General features: G+C 44.6%; 1 protein-coding gene across 1 annotated transcript in view; it reads right to left on the minus strand.

Moving 5' to 3' along the window:
* Nucleotides 1-1,315: 1,315 nt before the first annotated feature.
* The window catches only part of ROR1 (receptor tyrosine kinase-like orphan receptor 1), a 61,099-nt gene continuing 41,690 nt past the window's right edge, over nucleotides 1,316-20,724 (minus strand). The window contains exons 4-8 of the mRNA XM_014938893.1: nucleotides 18,042-18,169; nucleotides 16,504-16,821; nucleotides 14,831-15,076; nucleotides 9,670-9,881; nucleotides 1,316-3,694 (exon numbers count right to left, since the gene is read on the minus strand). Coding sequence (XP_014794379.1) covers nucleotides 2,270-3,694; nucleotides 9,670-9,881; nucleotides 14,831-15,076; nucleotides 16,504-16,821; nucleotides 18,042-18,169 — 2,329 coding nt within the window. The 3' untranslated portion in view covers nucleotides 1,316-2,269. The remainder of the gene's footprint in view (nucleotides 3,695-9,669; nucleotides 9,882-14,830; nucleotides 15,077-16,503; nucleotides 16,822-18,041; nucleotides 18,170-20,724) is intronic.

Here is a 20,724-nt window from a genome sequence, read left to right on the forward strand (position 1 = left end):
TTTTAGCTAACGTAACGTATTTTCATTACTGACCCAGATGCAAATTCAAGCCAGATGGAAGCTGACATCTCAGGATCATAAAGTACCTCAGAAATCACAAAAGTCATAGAACCATAGAATCATTTACGTTGGAAAAGACCCTTGGGATCATCGAGTCCAACCAAGTCCTTACTATATAATTACTGACCGTTCTTAACTTGCAAGCAGAGTTTCAAGCCTGCAGCTCCGGATGCCGCAGCAACAGAAGGTACCACAGAAGCTCAGATGATGCAGCAGGACATAGAAGTTAAGTGAGGGGTGGAAAGGGCGATGCCAGCCCTCGGTGCGGAGCTGAGCAGCACCCACGAGGATCACAGCCAAGACTGCACCATCGCTCTCCCGGGGCGGTTACGGCATCCCGTTTCTTTGGTGTGTCCTGCAAATATTTGCACAGTCAAATATTCGTTTAAGCCTCCGTAAGCTACCCCTCAGCAGTCTGTCTGCAAATCTGATTTGCAAAACTCTCATGTCCCATTTCAGCAGGATCCCTACTCCCAGTAGGGATTTCAGCTCTCTTAAACCCGAAATTTTTCAAATATCTCAGGCCAAGATGGAGGAAATGCCGGTATGTTTACGTTAAAACAATGTTTTAATAAACAGCAGCATAAAATAATCAGTGTTTAATATCATCTCTGGCATGTGAAATACAAAAATGCACATATCTTAATTATAAAATAGCCTTTGTTATTACATTTTCATGCTTGCCTAATTGAAATGCCCATAATTAATAAATCAATCATCAAGTAATACAGTGATTAAACGCATGCAGTGAAAACAAAGAAAAATATTTGTATAAGGTAGTGGCTGAGTATCACCATAATATATTTCAAGAACATCTACATCAGGTTAAAAATAAAAAAGAAACAGCCCGAGATATAAAATGCAGAGATGTATTTTCACTTCTGCTGTACAAAACATTATCACACTTCTGTGCAAAAAGATAAAAAATAAAGTCATATTATACAACATTGTCAACTGAGCAAAAGATTGTTTTCGTTCCGTGTACAATAAAAAATACTATTCAGTACAAAAGAGAGTCTGTGAAAAAAAACTGTCATGTACACAGCACTTCTGTAACTCATTAAAGTGGTTTCAAATGAATAATCTAGATTGCTTATACCTGAATGAATTTTTAGTAATTATACAAATGTCTTAGGTTCTAAGTCGAAAGTCAACACTAATTCACATTATTAGACTTGATAAGCAAAAACTGCTATCAATGGATTTGCTGCCTGATGGTGGAACGTGAATTTCCCTTTTTTCAGGGCTACTGGAGAAAGTGAATTTCCCTTTTTTCAGGGCTACTGGAGTCATAGTCACTGAAATTACTCATTGATCTGAAACAATAAATATTCCTGGGAAAATTGATTGTCATATATAAAATTGTGGTTTGGAGCCTTTCCACTAAACAGTTGCATAGCAACAAAAGGATATAGAATTTCTGCTTTAACTACTAGATTATGAAATGTTATCTTTGAGTAAGTTGATTCAAGGTTCTGAAATTAAAACCCTTTAATTTCATTTCCTTTAAGGCAATTTCTTAGAACTCCAGCCACCTTTAGCAGCCAATAGCAGATGACGTTTGTAGACTGTGAGTTGGTAACTCAAGCTATTGTGCTGTCAAATAAATGACTTTTTTTGGTCTAAACTCAGACTCCCAACTTAACGAAAGACCAAAATCCTACCTGAAGTAATTTATTCAGCTCTCAGATCACATATTTGAAACATAATCCTTGACTGCAAAATTTACAAATATTTTAACTAGCTATTGGATCCAAAATTGCACAACCAGTAGATCTCCGAATATTTGCATCTCCTAAAAAAAGAGACAAATATTAAAATATGCTTTCAGTACAAAAAAAGTTTCCATGATTTAAACCACATCAGAGGTTTAAAAAGCTGTGAAAAAGCCTACGAGAAAATGTTTTTCTTTGAAAAAAAAAAAAAAAAAAAATCCCACTTCCCCTTTTTCCACTTTTTTGAATTGTCGGTGGCACTTAATTAGAAACAACGCGTCCATTGACAAAGCTGAGTTGTTCATACCACAATGATCTTTGTCTGGTTGAGTTCTGCCCATCCTGTTAAGCAGTTAAACTTCACAGAAGATACTTGCTGCAACGTCTGTTAAAGCAACCAGGAGAATCTTTAATAAAATATTTGAATATAAATCTTTGCTACGACTTTCCTAGTTTGTATCGTAAATAGTTATATTTACAAAGGCCTCGCTTATTTACAATTCAGCTGAAATCATAGATTCATTTTGTCCATGGATGCTGGAGTCGCCTAGTAGGGAAGACTGCTTTGAGTCAATTTTGTACGGTTTTTGAGTTTTATTTCCAAAAACTGTGATACCAATCCCCCCTGGATGATTAGGAATCGACACGTGGGATAGCAAGGGAATATTGGCTTCCTGGTTGGATCCCGAAGACGGCAAACTGGTGACGTGACCCGTGCTGGTGGATCCGCTGGCGCTGCTGGGAGAACGACTCTTTGGTGGAGGACAGTGCTGGATCACCCTGGGTGGACCTTGCGGTTGGTAGTGGGCAGCTGGGAAAGCAGCGTATCCCGGTGGAATCGGGTACCCATTGATGGGGATATATCTCTGGTTTTGAGGTATTGGTGGCCCGATGAAGCCGGCGATTTGGCCTTGGGGTATACCTTGTGCCGGAAACATGTAGTTGGGGTACCTGGGATTGCTGAGGTTACTAACGGGACTGGCGCTGAGGGAAGTCGTTTGAGTGGTGGCATTCCCACCGGAGGGGGTGGTAGAACTGGTGTGACTTGAGAGACCCTCCCAGGAGCGCAGCCGGGCGTGGATTTCCTTAAATCGTGGCCGGCGGGAGGGCAGGTCGTGCCAACACTCTGTCATCAGGCTGTACATCCTGGGAGGACAGTCTTCAGAGCACGGCAGCAGTTGTCTTTTCCTGATCATCTCTATGACTTCTTGATTGCTAAATCCGTAATACGGCTGAAGCCCGAAGCTGAATATTTCCCATAAAACAACTCCAAATGACCAAATATCTGAATCGGAAGAGAACTTGCCGTACATAATGGCCTCCGGTGGCATCCAGCGGATGGGCAAGAGAGACTTGTTCTGAACTCTGTAATAATCTGCCGAGTAGATTTCTCTCGAGAGTCCAAGGTCAGAGATCTTCACATGAAGCTGTTCTCCAATTAAAATGTTGCGAGCGGCGAGATCTTTGTGGACAAAAAAATGACTGGACAAGTACTCCATCCCCGCCGCGATCTGGACGGCGATGTGGAGGAAATCCCCGTGGTCCAGGCTGGATTTTACAGTCCCGTCCTCATCGCTGCTGCACCCGACATCCGAATGGGGCGAGCGCATGATGAGGAACTCGTGGAGGTCTCCTTGGTTCATGTACTCGAAGAGCATGCAGATGGGTTGCTCCTGGGTCACGACACCTAAGAGGCAAACGATGTTGGGGTGGTGGAGCTCGGCCATGAGGGAGGCTTCTTGCTGGAACTCTGCCCACTGCTGGGGGTTGTTAAAGTCTTTTAGCGTCTTGATGGCGACGAGCTGAGCGTGGTCCATGCCCGGAAGGTAGAGGTGTCCCTTGTAGATCTTGCCGAAAGCACATTCCCCCAGTTCTTCCATGAAACGAACAGCAGACAGAGGTAATTCCTTAGCCTTACTCTGTCAAAGGAAGGACACCAAAAACACGTCAACAAAATAGGCCTGAAAATGTATTTTTAAGATAAAAATCTTTTTCGCCCAGGACATCAGCCAAGCAGATGGACACAGGAGCTCCTGGATCATGGAGCTGAGGGACACCAGCACCCCAACAGCACCAGCACCCCAACATCGGCGACTCAGGGCTGAGTGCACCCTAATAATCTCCGTGCACCCCACTCCAAAACTAAATTTAGAATTACTCTTTATCCTCTAAACAAGATCAGCAGCAACAGTAAGCATTAGATCTAAACATATACAGGAACCATCAGCTTTTCAGCAAGGGCATGTATATATTCGGGCATTTATATACTGAAAATGGAATAATTTCAGGAATTGAGGCAATTCACATACTTTAAGTAAGTACATGCTGAAGTGTTTTTTTGGGCCAGAAAACTCTCTCTTTAAAACTATGTTCTTGTAGCCATTTTTTCCTCGACTTTGCTATTAACCCTTCAACGTACAGTACAGACTATTTCTGCTCACACTTGACTCAGCCTTCAGTCCTGAAACATGTAGGAAAGAGTCAGCCAGAAAAAAAGGAGACAGTGGTCAAAGAAGAAAGGCAAACTTTTAAAAAAACTCTTGTTATTCTGGGTGCTCATACTCACTTGTAGGCCATAAAGAATATCTGAAAATAACACAACTTAACTTCCACATGTGCTTGTAACACCTACACCCCAACCCACTCATTCAGGCTCCTCAGCAGAGCCACAGGTAGTAATTTAAGGCTAATGAGTGTGGGATCTATGTTTTGTGAATTAGTGTAAACATTAGTATTTTACATTCCTGAAATAATGTAACGGCAGCTTTACAGTGGCAATGTAGGAAAAAAAATCGACATTTTAGAAAATCATTTAAAAAATGACATTTTAGAATGAATGAATTCTAATCGCATTGACCACTTATGACTTTTAGAGAAATACCGCAATAATAATAATAATAATAATAATAATAATAATAATAATAATAATAATAATGCCATTTAAGCAGGCAGCCAGTAGACTGTATGGTGATGGCAGGAAATTAGCTATATTGTTGAGGAACAGATGGTTTATATTATACAAATCCTTTAGGCTAAAACTTGTTTAGGTCTGGCATATTGTAAATTATATTTTAGTAATGAAAGTGAAATGACCTCTGTCTGACCTGAGGCTGGGTTTGTCTGTTTGAACCAACATAGTGGAAAACTATGAAAGAAAATGAAGTCATAAAGTTTTGGCAGGAAGGGCTCATTTCAAGTTAAGCGGTTATAAATCTGCTTAGTTTTTGTTTGACAAGTATTTGTCATACATGGGTGTACAAAATGTAAAGAAGTGTAAAATACATAGGAGGCAGCACGCCAAAGTAAACCCAGTACAAAGGGAGAGCAGCGAGAGCGAAGCCCAGCGCCTCTATCTCTTTATCGGCTCCTTCCATTAGGTGAATGACAAGACGAGCTTAGTTTATGATATTTTTTCTGAAGGCAATTAAAATCCCTTAAAACTGAAACAGGCTTTTGGATGAAAGGCTAACGTTTTTATTTGCACCAGCAAACACACATCTACCTCAGCCGGAGCTTGAAGCCGGAGCGTGTTTCTACCCAAAGCTGACATTAATACTGGATACAGTATTTAAAAATAGGATTCTACTTCCTTTCTTTTACCATTATGTTTGAAAGGCAATCAAAATATTTGAGACAGGACGAGCCAGGTTTCCAAGTGGGAAAATACAGAATTAGCATAAATAATATGGAAAGTTGGGGTTTTTTTTTTTTGGAACAGATGACTTTGAACATTAAAAGGAAACAGTGGGGTCTATATTTGCAAACGTTTCTGGGCGAGTTCCTCTCCTGTGCTGAGCCCTTAAGGTGTCAGCAGTGGAAACTCCGACCTCATTAAAACGATGCTGATGTTCCCATTATCTTAAATTTAGCCAGGGTTGTACCCCCACATATCTAGCAGAACGGGAACCAAGAAGCAAATGCAAATTTAACAAAATATTCCATGGAGATTGGATGCAAGATGTGGTTTTGACACTTAAATTATATGGTTTTACACCATTACCATAATGGTAAATTACAATTTACCATTGAGTATTTTTTACATAGAGTAATGGTAAATTACAATTTACCATTACTCTAAGCTCTGCATGGAAGTCGAAATGAAGAACTTCAAAGGAAAATGGAGATAAATTCACTGGGGGCAGCGTGTGTGGGACCGAGGAGGTAAAATATAACAACAGACCAAAGTCTGACTGACCCCCCTGGGCAGACACCCCCCCCAACAGCCCTGCTGGCACCTCGACACCAGCACCCAGTGCCCACAACACCATTTGAAACAGGAATTCTCAGGTTAGAGATAAAAACACCCCTGTGTGCAGTTGGTATTGCTAACGGGGAAGAGCAGCGCTGCGTTTTCCAGCAGAGCCACACGGAGGGTTTACTTTTATCCCTGACTTAAAAGTGAGTCTCCTGCTCTTTTGGTGAGCTGGAATTTTCCTCTTGCTGTGTCTGTGTCTGACCCGAAAGAGGGACTGGTGCCTGGGTGGCACAGCTCCATCCATCCATCCCTGCACTCCCCGGGATACAGCTCCATCAGTAATTTTCTCCAGGCTGCCACAATTAACTCCTCATGACCCAATTCTATCAACTTGACATTAAAGATCAAGCAACAGCAGTATCCCTTAGCTATGTTATTGAACTTAAGATGAAAACTATTCCAGGATTTACTCAGAGATGGAGAACACAGCTCCTGAAGTATAAGCTTTCCTGATGCCGAGCGATGAGCATCTTACCTACGGCAGCGATACTGGAGGGTTAGAGCTGGTATTGCTGCAACCCAACACAATCAGAATTTGGATTCATTTTGCTACGTCATTTTCTAACAAAAATAACAGCTTACCCAAAGGCATGATACCACAGTCTACACAGTTTCTATTCTAATTACTGGTAGATACTAATTTTCACTCTGAAATGCTTCAGAAGAACAATCTCCTGCAAGTTGTGGAAGAGAATTGGCATGAAAAACCAGGTGAAAACTCATTTCCAGGGCATTATTCTGCCTGTAGGTGGCAGGAGGCAGTTACAGCCCTGGAGGGGGTGATCCACACAGGTTTGCAAACCAGCTGCCCGGCCAATAAATAAGGAGCTCAAGGTTAATCATGCTTAAATCTTAAATGGCTTTAAAAAACACCTCATGAACCTGGGACCAGGGTGAAGGCAAACAATACCAGCAGCAAACAGCCGCTTTGCATCAGCTGTGCTGGCCAGAACCACAGGCAGGTTTCTGAGGCTCTGGTTTGGTAATTTCTCTTTTTAAGGGAGAGAACGAGTAAGTCTGAAAAAAACAGGGAACAAATCTTTCCAAAGTGATTTCAGCTGAGTCAAAGATGACACACGGCTACAGAGGACCAGTGAAAAAAATGTCTCTTGAGAAAATGCTGAATCACATCTTTATCTGCACTACTTTCTAACCGAAATGAGGCAATTTGGAGACGCTTCAGTAACGGGTTTATTACGAGAAACCCCCAGCTCCTATTTATCCAGCTACACGGACACACAGGAATTACCTCCAGTGTAAAATACATAGGAGGCAGCACGCCAAAGTAAACCCAGTACAAAGGGAGAGCAGCGAGAGCGAAGCCCAGCGCCTCTATCTCTTTATCGGCTCCTTCCATTAGGTGAATGACAAGACGAGCTTAGTTTATGATATTTTTTCTGAAGGCAATTAAAATCCCTTAAAACTGAAACAGGCTTTTGGATGAAAGGCTAACGTTTTTATTTGCACCAGCAAACACACATCTACCTCAGCCGGAGCTTGAAGCCGGAGCGTGTTTCTACCCAAAGCTGACATTAATACTGGATACAGTATTTAAAAATAGGATTCTACTTCCTTTCTTTTACCATTATGTTTGAAAGGCAATCAAAATATTTGAGACAGGACGAGCCAGGTTTCCAAGTGGGAAAATACAGAATTAGCATAAATAATATGGAAAGTTGGGGTTTTTTTTTTTTGGAACAGATGACTTTGAACATTAAAAGGAAACAGTGGGGTCTATATTTGCAAACGTTTCTGGGCGAGTTCCTCTCCTGTGCTGAGCCCTTAAGGTGTCAGCAGTGGAAACTCCGACCTCATTAAAACGATGCTGATGTTCCCATTATCTTAAATTTAGCCAGGGTTGTACCCCCACATATCTAGCAGAACGGGAACCAAGAAGCAAATGCAAATTTAACAAAATATTCCATGGAGATTGGATGCAAGATGTGGTTTTGACACTTAAATTATATGGTTTTACACCATTACCATAATGGTAAATTACAATTTACCATTGAGTATTTTTTACATAGAGTAATGGTAAATTACAATTTACCATTACTCTAAGCTCTGCATGGAAGTCGAAATGAAGAACTTCAAAGGAAAATGGAGATAAATTCACTGGGGGCAGCGTGTGTGGGACCGAGGAGGTAAAATATAACAACAGACCAAAGTCTGACTGACCCCCCTGGGCAGACACCCCCCCCAACAGCCCTGCTGGCACCTCGACACCAGCACCCAGTGCCCACAACACCATTTGAAACAGGAATTCTCAGGTTAGAGATAAAAACACCCCTGTGTGCAGTTGGTATTGCTAACGGGGAAGAGCAGCGCTGCGTTTTCCAGCAGAGCCACACGGAGGGTTTACTTTTATCCCCCTCTTTTGGTGAGCTGGAATTTTCCTCTTGCTGTGTCTGTGTCAGACCCGAAAGAGGGACTGGTGCCTGGGTGGCACAGCTCCATCCATCCATCCCTGCACTCCCCGGGATACAGCTCCATCAGTAATTTTCTCCAGGCTGCCACAATTAACTCCTCATGACCCAATTCTATCAACTTGACATTAAAGATCAAGCAACAGCAGTATCCCTTAGCTATGTTATTGAACTTAAGATGAAAACTATTCCAGGATTTACTCAGAGATGGAGAACACAGCTCCTGAAGTATAAGCTTTCCTGATGCCGAGCGATGAGCATCTTACCTACGGCAGCGATACTGGAGGGTTAGAGCTGGTATTGCTGCAACCCAACACAATCAGAATTTGGATTCATTTTGCTACGTCATTTTCTAACAAAAATAACAGCTTACCCAAAGGCATGATACCACAGTCTACACAGTTTCTATTCTAATTACTGGTAGATACTAATTTTCACTCTGAAATGCTTCAGAAGAACAATCTCCTGCAAGTTGTGGAAGAGAATTGGCATGAAAAACCAGGTGAAAACTCATTTCCAGGGCATTATTCTGCCTGTAGGTGGCAGGAGGCAGTTACAGCCCTGGAGGGGGTGATCCACACAGGTTTGCAAACCAGCTGCCCGGCCAATAAATAAGGAGCTCAAGGTTAATCATGCTTAAATCTTAAATGGTTTTAAAAAACACTTCATGAACCTGGGACCAGGGTGAAGGCAAACAATACCAGCAGCAAACAGCCGCTTTGCATCAGCTGTGCTGGCCAGAACCACAGGCAGGTTTCTGAGGCTCTGGTTTGGTAATTTCTCTTTTTAAGGGAGAGAACGAGTAAGTCTGAAAAAAACAGGGAACAAATCTTTCCAAAGTGATTTCAGCTGAGTCAAAGATGACACACGGCTACAGAGGACCAGTGAAAAAAATGTCTCTTGAGAAAATGCTGAATCACATCTTTATCTGCACTACTTTCTAACCGAAATGAGGCAATTTGGAGACGCTTCAGTAACGGGTTTATTACGAGAAACCCCCAGCTCCTATTTATCCAGCTACACGGACACACAGGAATTACCTCCGCAGGCCCAGCACACTTGCTACGCTGCTGATAAAAAAAAAAGTCCTTCCAAAAATTACAGCCAAAGGCACCAGTTCAAATCAGCTTAATATTTCAGCGCTGAGCTGATCAAAGCATTTCACTCCCTGCCCTTACAGAGAGCGAGTGTGGAAGGAGAAAGGAGGCATCACCTTTGGTTTGTAGGCGTTGAGCATGGACATCTCCACATTCTGTCCTCTCACGTGCTTGGGCTGCCTTTGAACAGGAGGGGAGGAAGACTTCTGATTGTTGCGGCAGATGCAGATGAAGAAGAAGAGCAAGGCTATGGCCAGGGGAATGGTAACACTTGGCACCAGGATATACAGGATTTCCATTTTGTTCTTTTCCTTGGAATCCTTGTAATCTGGGTCAGAAAAAAAGCCAAACAACAATGAATGAAGTATCCCACAGAGTCAAACACATCCCTGGGTCAAATACAAGTGTTAAAAAGAATAAAACATCCAGATAATACTACTGCAGTCCACCTTGAACGCTGTTTTATTACCTTAAGAATGACAGAGCAATTAATTTTGCTGAGTAACATTTCTGTAAGAGCACAGAATTCTCCCTGTATCATGTGAGTCCAAACCTACTTCTGGCCAGGAAATAGCTGAATATTGAGAGGTGGCTCTTGCTTGGGGTGAAACGAAGTAATGGTCTAACGCAGGTCCACAGAAAAGATCATTTCTAAAACAGCTTACAGAAGAAAGGCTCTGGTGGGATTATGGACTCCATTTTTTATATGTACATTAGGTTTTGGTGCCATAGTTTCCTTAATCCAACAGAAAAGTGGGGAGCCACTAAAAAGGACGGTTTTATCCCCTTATTTATTTCCAGCTTTGTGTTCTCAACATCTCCTAGCACTGGCCAAAGCATTTGTGTGGCCACCCAGGGCACTGGAACAAACATCACACGCAACAGAAAACATATGTTCTAGCTAGCTTTAGGTGCAGGAGCCGGACAATTAGGGACACTAGAGCAGAAGAAATGGAGAACACCTGGGAAACGGGAGAAAATGCATGGAAATGGCAAGAAAGAGAGAGAACCATCCTGGTTTTTATCCCTGGAAATCAGGAAAGGGGTTCAGAGTCTGAAAACAGACAAAAGCTGTAGCATTATCTTAAAAAAACCTTACATCCTGAGGACTTGGTTTTAATAGGATTAATGGGCTAATGGGAAAGCCCATCCCTCTCAAACCAGGACACAACTATACACTATGTGTGTCATTGGGAGGGTGGCAAACGCTGGTGCAAAGGACACAGCAATGATGGGTGAAAGGAAAGGCAGAGCATGGATAAAATATAGAAGGATCCGGAAGAGGTTGGGAAGCCGGTCTATTTAACGTCGTGCTCCCTCCACACACAGCCAGGGAGCGAGTGATTAACTTTGGAAAGATGAGCCCCTGTTCTACCAGTGCCCAGCGAGGGACAGACAGGACACCAGCCGCTCATCTCCCTCCAGCTGGCTCTGGTTTCACAGGGCACCTTGCTGAGAGGAACTTTAAAGATTTCCATGGGCTGCAGGACTGGTTGTTTCCGAGGGAGATGGTGAAATTCCACCAAAAGTCCAAGTCTGAGCAGATTCTGGCAGAACGGGGAATGTTTTATTATTCCTACAGGGTCACTGCAGTTTGTTTGTCTGTGTTTTCCAGGCTGGATTTGTAAAAGTGCTTAGCGGCCCACACAGATATCTTTTATGCACTTAATTAAACATGAACTTGATCTGAAGCTTGGGTTGGACTCAAATTGTGACGGAGGCAAAGTTCAAATGGTTCTGGATGTCCTTCTGAATAACCCCTCTCCTCTTACAGGCTCACGCCGTCCTTCTGCTCCCCCCACACTCCTTTTTGGCCATTCTTTTAAGTTCTTAAAAACCATCTGGTTTTTAATTGAGAGTGGAGGTAGTGCAAATATTTCTACAGGCTTTGGGAAACAAGAGAGGACTAAAGCATCCCCGAACAGTCTCCCTGTGCCCAACAGAAGGGTGGTGTGTGCTCTCACCCTGTCTTCAGAGAACATCCAGCTCTACAGCATGGACCAACTATGGGTTTCCTTCGTGAGTTGCTGCCCTCTAGCACGGACACACAATCAAAGCCCTTCCTCCTTCCCCTTCAAAACCTTCTTAGGTTTGTCTTTGCTGAGCTTCATGCTCCAATTACTCCGTGTTTCACATCTTCCTATATTCAGGTTGACAAACTTTTATGAAACGAATCTATTGCAGCTTGTGAGACAACTGAAAGATACAGTTGAAGGAAGAAAAAGAAAGCACCAGCACGAGGCAGACGGGGACCTGGGCACCAGTTCATCACCTGAGCTATTCCAGTCAAAGGGAATTATTATTCCTATTAAGCTGCAGCCCCTGCCGTGAAGCCTCATTAAGTTAACAGGTTTCTTGGGAGCCACCCTAATTAAATCCATTTTCCACGTAGGCATGTCCTGGTGAGGCAGAATGCACAATACTTATTAAAATGTGCCTGAAATGGCTTTCAGCCAGCGCAAAACCAGCAGAATGCCAGTCTCACATGGTATTTTGGTTTTAATATGCAGATTAGCATTTAACACTTAAATTACTACTCACCTGATATAGCTCCATTTGTCTGCATTTAGAATAATAATGCCAGCTGCACAGCGAGTACCATTTAAGGTAGTGGGGAGAGGTAATTAAAACCCTTGTTGGGAATTCCTCAAGCCAGCCAAACTATCTCATCCATTATCTAGTAAAACGTTCAAATCAGAGACTTTTGCAACACGTCCAAAAGCGTCCTGCTTTCAGCTGTTTCAGATCAAAAGACTGAGCCAGTCCTGGGATCTCGGAGCCCATCCAGAGGGTCCCTGGCAAGCAGCCCCCCCCATCAACTCTTAATTATCCAATTATCCCAAAGTTGTGGAAAACACAAAATGCACAGGGCTGAATGGTCGTGCAGTGACAGCGCAGTGAGTACAGAAAGCTCCATCGCTGGAGCTGGTGGACACGCAGAGACCCCTGAGCTTGCCCAAATGCCCGGGGTCTGAGCCACTTTTCCTCACCTGGAGCAGCCCAGGCACCTGCAGCTCCTGGGGTGGGGAGCCAAGAGCCAACATACAGGGAGTCTTGCTACTTAGATCCCCATTTTTGTACTGAAGGGCTGAAAAATATCTTTGGAACAGTTTTATAGGTTGAAATATTCCTGTGTACTGTGTCCAGTTCTGGGCCCCCCAGTTCAAGAACGACAGGGAACTACTGGAGAGAGTCCAGTGGAGGCTACAGAGATGATCAAGGGACTGGAGCACCTCTCTGATGAGGAAAGGTTGAGGGACCTGGGGCTGTTCAGCTGGAGAAGAGCAGCCCGAGAGGGGATCTTACCAACGCTGAGCAATAGCTAAAGGGGAGGTGTTAAGAGGATGAGGCCAGACTCTTCTCAGTGGTACCAACGCTGAGCAATAGCTAACGGGGAGGTGTTAAGAGGATGGGGCCAGACTCTTCTCAGTGGTGCCTGATGACAGGACAAGGGGCAACGGGCACAAGCTGGAACCCAGGAAATTCCATCTCAACATGAGGAGGAACTTCTTTACTTTGGGGATGGCAGAGCCCTGGAGCAGGGTGCCCAGAGAGGGTGTGGGGTCTCCTTCTCCAGAGACATTCAAAACCTGCCTGGACACGTTCCTGTGCAACCTGCTCTGGGTGACCCTGCTCTGGCAGGGGGTTGGAGGAGATGATCTCCATATCATTCTGTGATTCTGTGTAGTCAGTCTATTACTGTGCCTAATTAACAAGAAAAATAACTGAAGTTAAATGCACTGAAATAATAGCAAAAGAGATACAGGAATCTGCGTGTGTAAATGTTAGAGAGGGCTTGAGATGCACATGACAGAGCCCAGACTGTCCTCTAAACAGTGTGTGTAAATGTTAGAGAGGGTTTGAGATGCACATGACAGAGCCCAGACTGTCTGCCTTTCCCCTGATCTACTCTTTCAGTAAGAACATAATTTAGATCCTATTTTGGCACCGATTCCCATCTTTCCATTAATTGAAAAAGACTTTGGAGCAGGCTCAGAACATGTCTCCCTGCAGGAATGTTCATAACCATAACCAGAAATAATTTAATTTGGTTCTGGCTATCGAACAATAACATCAAAAGGCATCTCCTTTCCGAGGGGAAAGGTAACGTTACTGTGACAACTTGTAGGCAACATACAATTTTGTGTGAAACTTTTATACCGTGAATTTCCAGCCCATTTCTGGGTACATTTCTGGCATGTCCATGCAAATAGCTGTATTTTTTTCTTGGCACGCTGTCGATATTATTATTTCTAAATGCAGATAAAACCATTAGGAACCATTCATTCAGGTCTGCCATCCACTCCCCCTGGGACTCAGAAAAGCAGAATAAAATGAGAGCTGAATCTCCATTTTTGTTCATTTTGCAAAACCAGTTGTGTAAACACAAACTTACAGTACGGCTAAGGGGTCCTGGCAAGATCATCTTGATTTTTTCAAGATTTGTTTAAGCGAGGTTTGCATTTATTAAAAGGGCTCTTAATAAACCAAGTGAAATGGAGAATGTTTTACAACCACCTTGTGGATCAGCGTCAAAGAGTGTGGCTTCTGGCACCCAATTTAATTTGAGACTAAGGGGTCGTATTGATCCTATCGATCCTGGAAAGCCTGGGACGCTTGGGCTGGAAATGTGCTGCTGCTTCTCCACCTCCTGGCCCCAGTTAAATATCTTTGTGCCAGCACTTTGTGCCCAGCTCCCCCCTCCTTTTGCAAGGCTGTGGTATGGACATAAGACACCGAAACATGTGCAGGTCTGGAGCCCTCAATATAAGAAGGACATGGACCTGATGGAGAGGGTCCAGAGGAGGGCCACAAGGATGCTCAGGGGGATGGAGCACCTCTGCTACGAGGACAGGCTGAGGGAGCTGGGGTTGTTCAGCCTGAAGAAGAGGAGGCTCCGGGGAGACCTAATAGCGGCCTTCCAGTACCTGAAGGGAGCCTACAGGAAGGCTGGGGAGAACCTGTTTAGAAAGGCCTGTAGTGACAGGACGAGGGGCAATGGCTTCAAGCTGAAGGGGAACAGATTTAGACTGGAGATTAGGAGAGGGTTCTTCACTGTGAGGGTGGTGGAGCACTGGAACAGGTTGCCCAGGGAGGTGGTTGAGGCCCCTTCCCTGGAGATATTCAAGGAGAGGCTCGACGAGGCCCTGGGCAACCTGGTCTAGTTGGGGGTGTCCCTGCTGACTGCGGGGAGGTCAGACTAGATGACCTTTGGAGGTCCCTTCTGGCCTGGGCAATTCTATGATTCTATGAAACATATAAAAGGCTGGTAATTACCACATGCCGGGACGTCACAAAGCTCAGACTTGAAGTTCTCATCTAAGGTGAAGCACCACGGGGCGTCCTTCTGGTTGCCGGGGTTGCGGCAGTAGGAGTGACCCCCGTTGAGCTCGGGGTACCTGATGGCAGTGAAGGTGTGAGTGTGGGGGTACTGCGAGTTCCAGGGCTGGCACTGCCGCCCCGACCGCGTCACGCTCACCGTCCCCCGGTAATCGACTCCCGTGCTGTTGTAGCATTTGTGGTCTGAAAAAAAAAAAAAAAAAAAGAAAATGAAATAAAATAAGGATTACTGAAATAATAATAAAATTAGAAATTAACAAAAATAAAATAAAACAACGAAATAAAACCACCACAGCAAGAGTTGGTGATGGCAAGGGCAGATGGCCAACGCACCCCGGCATCCCCCAGCCCCGGCGCAGCGCTGCTGGCCCACGGCCGGGAAACCCAGTTTGGGAGCACGGGCTCCCAATTTGCTGCGGCTGTAAGGCAGGGCCTGCTTTGCATTCGCATTCCTGGGAGGATTTAAAGCTTATGCTTCTGTAATGAAAACAGCTTATGCCAAGCGTTTTTAATATAAGATACACAAAAGAAGTAAAAACTACAGTGGGAACCTGAATCGCAGCCATTATTTTCATAGGAAGGTGGAGAATTGGTGGGAGCCACGTTTTATATTTGACTATTCAGATGTAGAAGGGCTGTGAGCGGGGCTGCAGCCCAGCCTGATCAAAGAGCCAGCTCAGCCCATGCCTAAAACGAGGTGTTATTAGGCAGGGACAGCCATGGACCCAGCCCCTATAGATGTTCCTCCCTCCCTATACTGCACCCTGCACGTCAGGGCTGAAGCTTCTGACGATCCTCAGTCCTCAAATGCTTACACTGTTGTGGTTTCCTACATCATATCAATTAGAAAAGAGCTGGAACCAATAAATGGCATTTAGCGTTAGCCAGAGAAAAATAGGCAGCCAGAGAAATAACTGAAAATAATATTTCTGAGTTTCTAGGTGCTCTGGAGTAGGGGAGAAGCACGGGAGTGGTAATTCAAGAGCACGGTGTCTGTGAGCTCCCAAAGCCCAGCACCAGTCCCAACTCGGATGCACAAGCCCTTACAGCCAACCTTTTCCCAGCCACATCTTTTATATGGAGAAATAGCAGCCTTTCAATATCTGAAGGGTGCCTATAGAAGAGCTGGGGAGGGACTCTCTGCCAGGAAGGGTAATGGTAGGACAAGAGGAAACGGTTTTAAATTGGAAGAAAAAAGATTCAGATTAGATCTCAGGAAGAAATTTTTTACTATGAGGGCGGTGAGACACTGGAACAGGTTGCCCAGGGAAGTTGTGGCTGCCCCATCCCTGGAAGTGTTCAAGGCCAGGCTGGATGGCGCTTTGAGCAACTTGGTGTGGTTGGAGGTGTCCCTGCCCAGGGCAGGGGGGGTGGAACTTGATGATCTTTGAGGGCCCTTCCAACCCAAACCATTCTATGATTCTATGCAATGGTGTTCAAAAGACAGGTTGATGTAGTGCTGGGAGGGATGGTTTAGTGATGATGCTCCTTGTTTGTTGTGTGGGTGTCTATTTTTGTCAGTCAGGTTGACGGTTGGACAAGATGATCTTTACGGTCCCTTCCAACCTAGAAGATTCTGTGATTCTGTGAAACAGGCGGTTTTCACTTACTTTTATTGATGGGATCTGCCATTGGGATGCCGATGCGGATACAATTGACAGCTTCGGGGCTGTCTGGCTGGGGAAGATCTTCGCAGTTGGGCAGCTTTAATCTCATCAGAATCATGGGATTAGACCTCGCAAAGATGTACTCCGTCTGACACAGGACGTTCTCCAGGATTTCGCATTCGTCGCGGCACAAGTCTCGGGGTTTGGGAGCCGAGGAGGTCTCATCGCAGTAGGGGAAGGCGTAATGGCACAGCGAAGGGATGGCAAACTGGGAGCACTTATCTGACAAATGGCTGGAAGTGCCAATCATGGTGAAGGCAGCTGGAAAATACACAAAAGGATTTTACTCCACCCGGGGGGAATTTTCTCCCCGCGCTCTCGCCTCCCCAGCGTAACCCGCACTTCCCGGAGCCACTATTATTTTCAGATGTTCAGGTGACGAACGGGCCTTGCAGAAGTACAGTGTGCTAATCACATTAAAAGTTATTAACGAGGCTGATTTTGCTGACAGAGAAAAACACATCTGGTTTTCACCACGGGATTAAGTGCGCTACCAAAACCCCAAACCTGATTATACTTTTTTTTTTTTCCCCCCAAATAATTTATAACGGTTTGCAAAGTCAGTTAATATTTGGATTTTTGTTACCCAGCAGGGGAAAACCCTGCAGGCTGCAGGATGACAGTACCAGCACCTTCGTGGAAGGTCACAGCTTTGAGAACATTCCAAGTGACTTCTCAAACAAAATAAATGACATGAGATTATGAACTGTTGACTGTACAGAAACCATCGGCCTCTCCTGTGAGCAAGGCAGAAGTCTCTCTCCCAATGCTGACAGCCTTTACAAATTGAAGGAAGAACACTCCAGGGGGAAGAGAAATTTGGGATATTCTGACAGCAAGAGAAATCCTGCATGTAGGCAAGACGATTTCTGGGTAGGACCTGGCTGAGATTAATGAATAGAAAAACCCAGAGAAGCATCGTGGGACTTTGGAGGCCTCAGCTTGAATTCAGCCCCCCCAGCAGCACAGCATCTCTTACAAAACCAATGAATAATCGTTCTTTACTAAATCTGAAGGGAAAAGTTGACCTGCTGAATTATTTTCGCATACATTATCTTATGCTGGAAGAGGTGCAGCCTGTTCCAGCACTTCTGGCTCTCCTGAATGATCTCAACCACCTAATAATTAACTAAGTCTGGGGTCTCCCTTCACTTTTCAAATCTGCTTGGGAAAAAGCAGCTCAAAGTAGCCTGGCTTTGAGCTGTTCCCAGAAGCTGGGGATATACAACCCCTTTTCCTTGGAAAATCATATTTTAGTTTCCTTTTGGGGAGCTGGATCAGCAGAGACACGGTGGGCTGCTCAGTCACTCTTCAGAGGACCCCCTCCATGGACACCACACGAGTCCTGGGAGAGCTTTGTGGTGGGAAGCAGGAGAGGATAAAGAGGAAATAAAAATAGTATTGCAGTCTATAAAACTCTTGCAGCTTTTTGGGAAAAAGACAGCTTCCTGGGAAAGAAGCGGGCGCATTTTTTGACCCACCTGTGATCTGATTTTCTATTTCACCTTGCATATGCAAGGACTCCATGTAGATGGTTCGGTTCCCAATAAATCGGGCGCAGGCGATGCCCCGGTAGGGCTGGCAGAACCCGTCCTCTTCATACTCGTCCCTGAAATCAATCAGGAGCACAAAAAGGGTGAAACATTTCACACCTGACTTCGCAACAAAACGTCCCTCCGGGGAGCTGGCACTTGTATTATCCCAGGCCAAAGTAAGGGTTTGTCCTGTGCTGGGCGATTCGTTCTGGGGGGGTCTCACCCAGCACAGGATCCCCCTCCCTCCATGTGCCCCTGTCCCCTCCATTAAGAGCCTGTGATAAGGGATTATATGGTCTTTAGGCAGCGCAGGGGGCACGGGCTTTGTGCCCCGGGTGATTCTAACCCTAAAGGGTTCCCACACTGCTGCAGGTAGTTTTCAGTATCTCACCAATATAAGGATTATATTATATATATTATATCCCTATATTCAACAAGATCTCGAATATTTATTTATTTTTTTAAACCAAACTTCAGCTGCCTGGTAAAAACAGTTGGTGGCATTTCAGGTTAGACAGAAAACGCATCAACATTATACGAAATTAATGATTTCTGCATGAGGGGGAAGGCTACATTCAGCCTGGATTACAAGAGAAAAGATAAACTGCCTGATAAAAAGCATTGCTGTTTATTTAAAGCAGCCAACATGCTGTTTTCTCCTCTTGAACCAAACTTGTCCTTCGGATTGATAAACACAGCAGGAAGAGCCATGCCAGCAGAGACAGAATTTAAAGCCTATCTAGAAAGTCAAACCACCCCCAGCACTGATACCCTTGAAATAGGAAATGTTTCTTCAATCTTCCCCGAGTGTGGTAACGGTTATTGCTAAAACAGAACCAAAGCTAAGACGGGAGTTAAATAGACAGATTTCTTTCATTAGGTGCTTTGTTTTATGCAATATAGGAGACATTTAATACATAAATCCAGATGTGAAATTATTTGCCAATATTCTTCAAACAAAGCAAAGAGAGGAAATTGCTAACCCTCTGAAGAGCAGAGCAGTCACTGCTTATTTTGAGCAGATAACCAGCAGCCAAGCGCTGGCACACAGCAGATAGTTTTATGGGTGTTTTGAGGAGGGGTTTGCATACGTGAGCGCTGAAACACGCACCCAACTCCATGAATCAGCTCTTTTACTTTCTGGCTTTGAGAACCTACTTGGAGATATCTGGGACACATTTTTCTGGAAATCCAGACACCTTGGCTCTGCCTACAGGGAGATGCTTAATGACAATTTGCCCGTACCCACCCAAGACAGCTACGATATGGCTCTCAAATTAGGAGAAATGATATTGGAATATCCCTGAGTACGATCACAGCTGGGGAGGGGATAGGTTACTTTCTTGGTGTGCTTTTTTTTTTTTTGTCAGAATTCATCCTCCCCCAGACGCCCAAAGCCAAACAGTGGCATCAGACTATGCCTTAATAGGGGAAAAAAAAAATAAATCAGAGCTTTTTTAATCAACTCTGCCATTAAGTTTAACAAAAGACACTTTCATCCCCTCCTGAAGACCTTGGCTGTGAGAGCTTGGAAATGCAAATCCCATTTAGCCTCTTTGAAGTCACCCACCCATTGTGTGCATGGCTTAGAGCGAGCGGCCGGCTGTGGGCTCCCCAGAGCCCTGTCACAGTGGCCAGGGCCAGCTAATGGGATTAGCAGGAAGAAGTGCCAGGATTGCCTTCCAGGACACCTCAAACATCTCCCAGCACTCCTCCGCTACCAGCTCCGCATTCACGCAGCGTTGTGTTCCCCTTCACGGGGAGAAGCCAGACGCCAGGGATTAACGGGGGTAATTTATGACTGCGAAGACAAGGGGGGTGGGAAAGAGGGACGGTCGAGATGGAAACCTCCTTCCACAGACATCTCACATCAATTGAGAAATCAACAGGAAGGGCTCCAGGCTTCATTGGATGATGGTCCCAAGATGTTCCCAAGTACACTGAAAATTGGATCGCAAAAGCGCAACCCTTAAACTGCCAATTAAACTCTTAATTAACTGGAGCGATAGTAGGCTCAGATGTCTCAGATAATGGATAGTATTCAGCCAAAAGATGCTCCGAGATGTAAACGGAGACACACAACCACATCCATGTGTTTCTACATGGAGTCAGCTCTGGAGAAAATATTTTTATTCTGTTGGTTCTTGAAGAGAAGACAAAACAACTGAAACCTGAGCAGAAAACCCACAACAGCTACTGCAGGCTCTGGAGGTCAATTCTCCATTTCCTAATCAATAGATCCCCCCATTGGGATGGGAACTATTGGTGAGACCCTGGCCTAGGTTGCCCCGAGAAGCTGTGGCGGGTCAATTCTCCATTTCCTAATCGATAGATCCCCCCATTGGGATGGGAAATATTGGTGAGAGCCTGGCCTAGGTTGCCCCGAGAAGCTGTGGCTGCCCCATCCCTGGAGGGGTTGAAGGGCAGGTTGGAGGGGGCTTGGAGCAACCTGGGCTGGTGGGAGGTGTCCCTCCCCAGGGCTGTGGTTGGAACTGTGGGATCTTGAAGGTCACTTCCAACTATGATTATTTATATAATAATAATGATAATTTATCATTCATTATAATTTCTTATGGCATGTAACTTGGGGACTAGACCTAACAGCAACTGCTCTTGAAGGCGATCAAGC

Source organism: Calidris pugnax, unplaced genomic scaffold (assembly GCF_001431845.1).
Source record: "Calidris pugnax isolate Ruff unplaced genomic scaffold, ASM143184v1 scaffold18, whole genome shotgun sequence".
Taxonomy (NCBI): domain Eukaryota; kingdom Metazoa; phylum Chordata; class Aves; order Charadriiformes; family Scolopacidae; genus Calidris; species Calidris pugnax.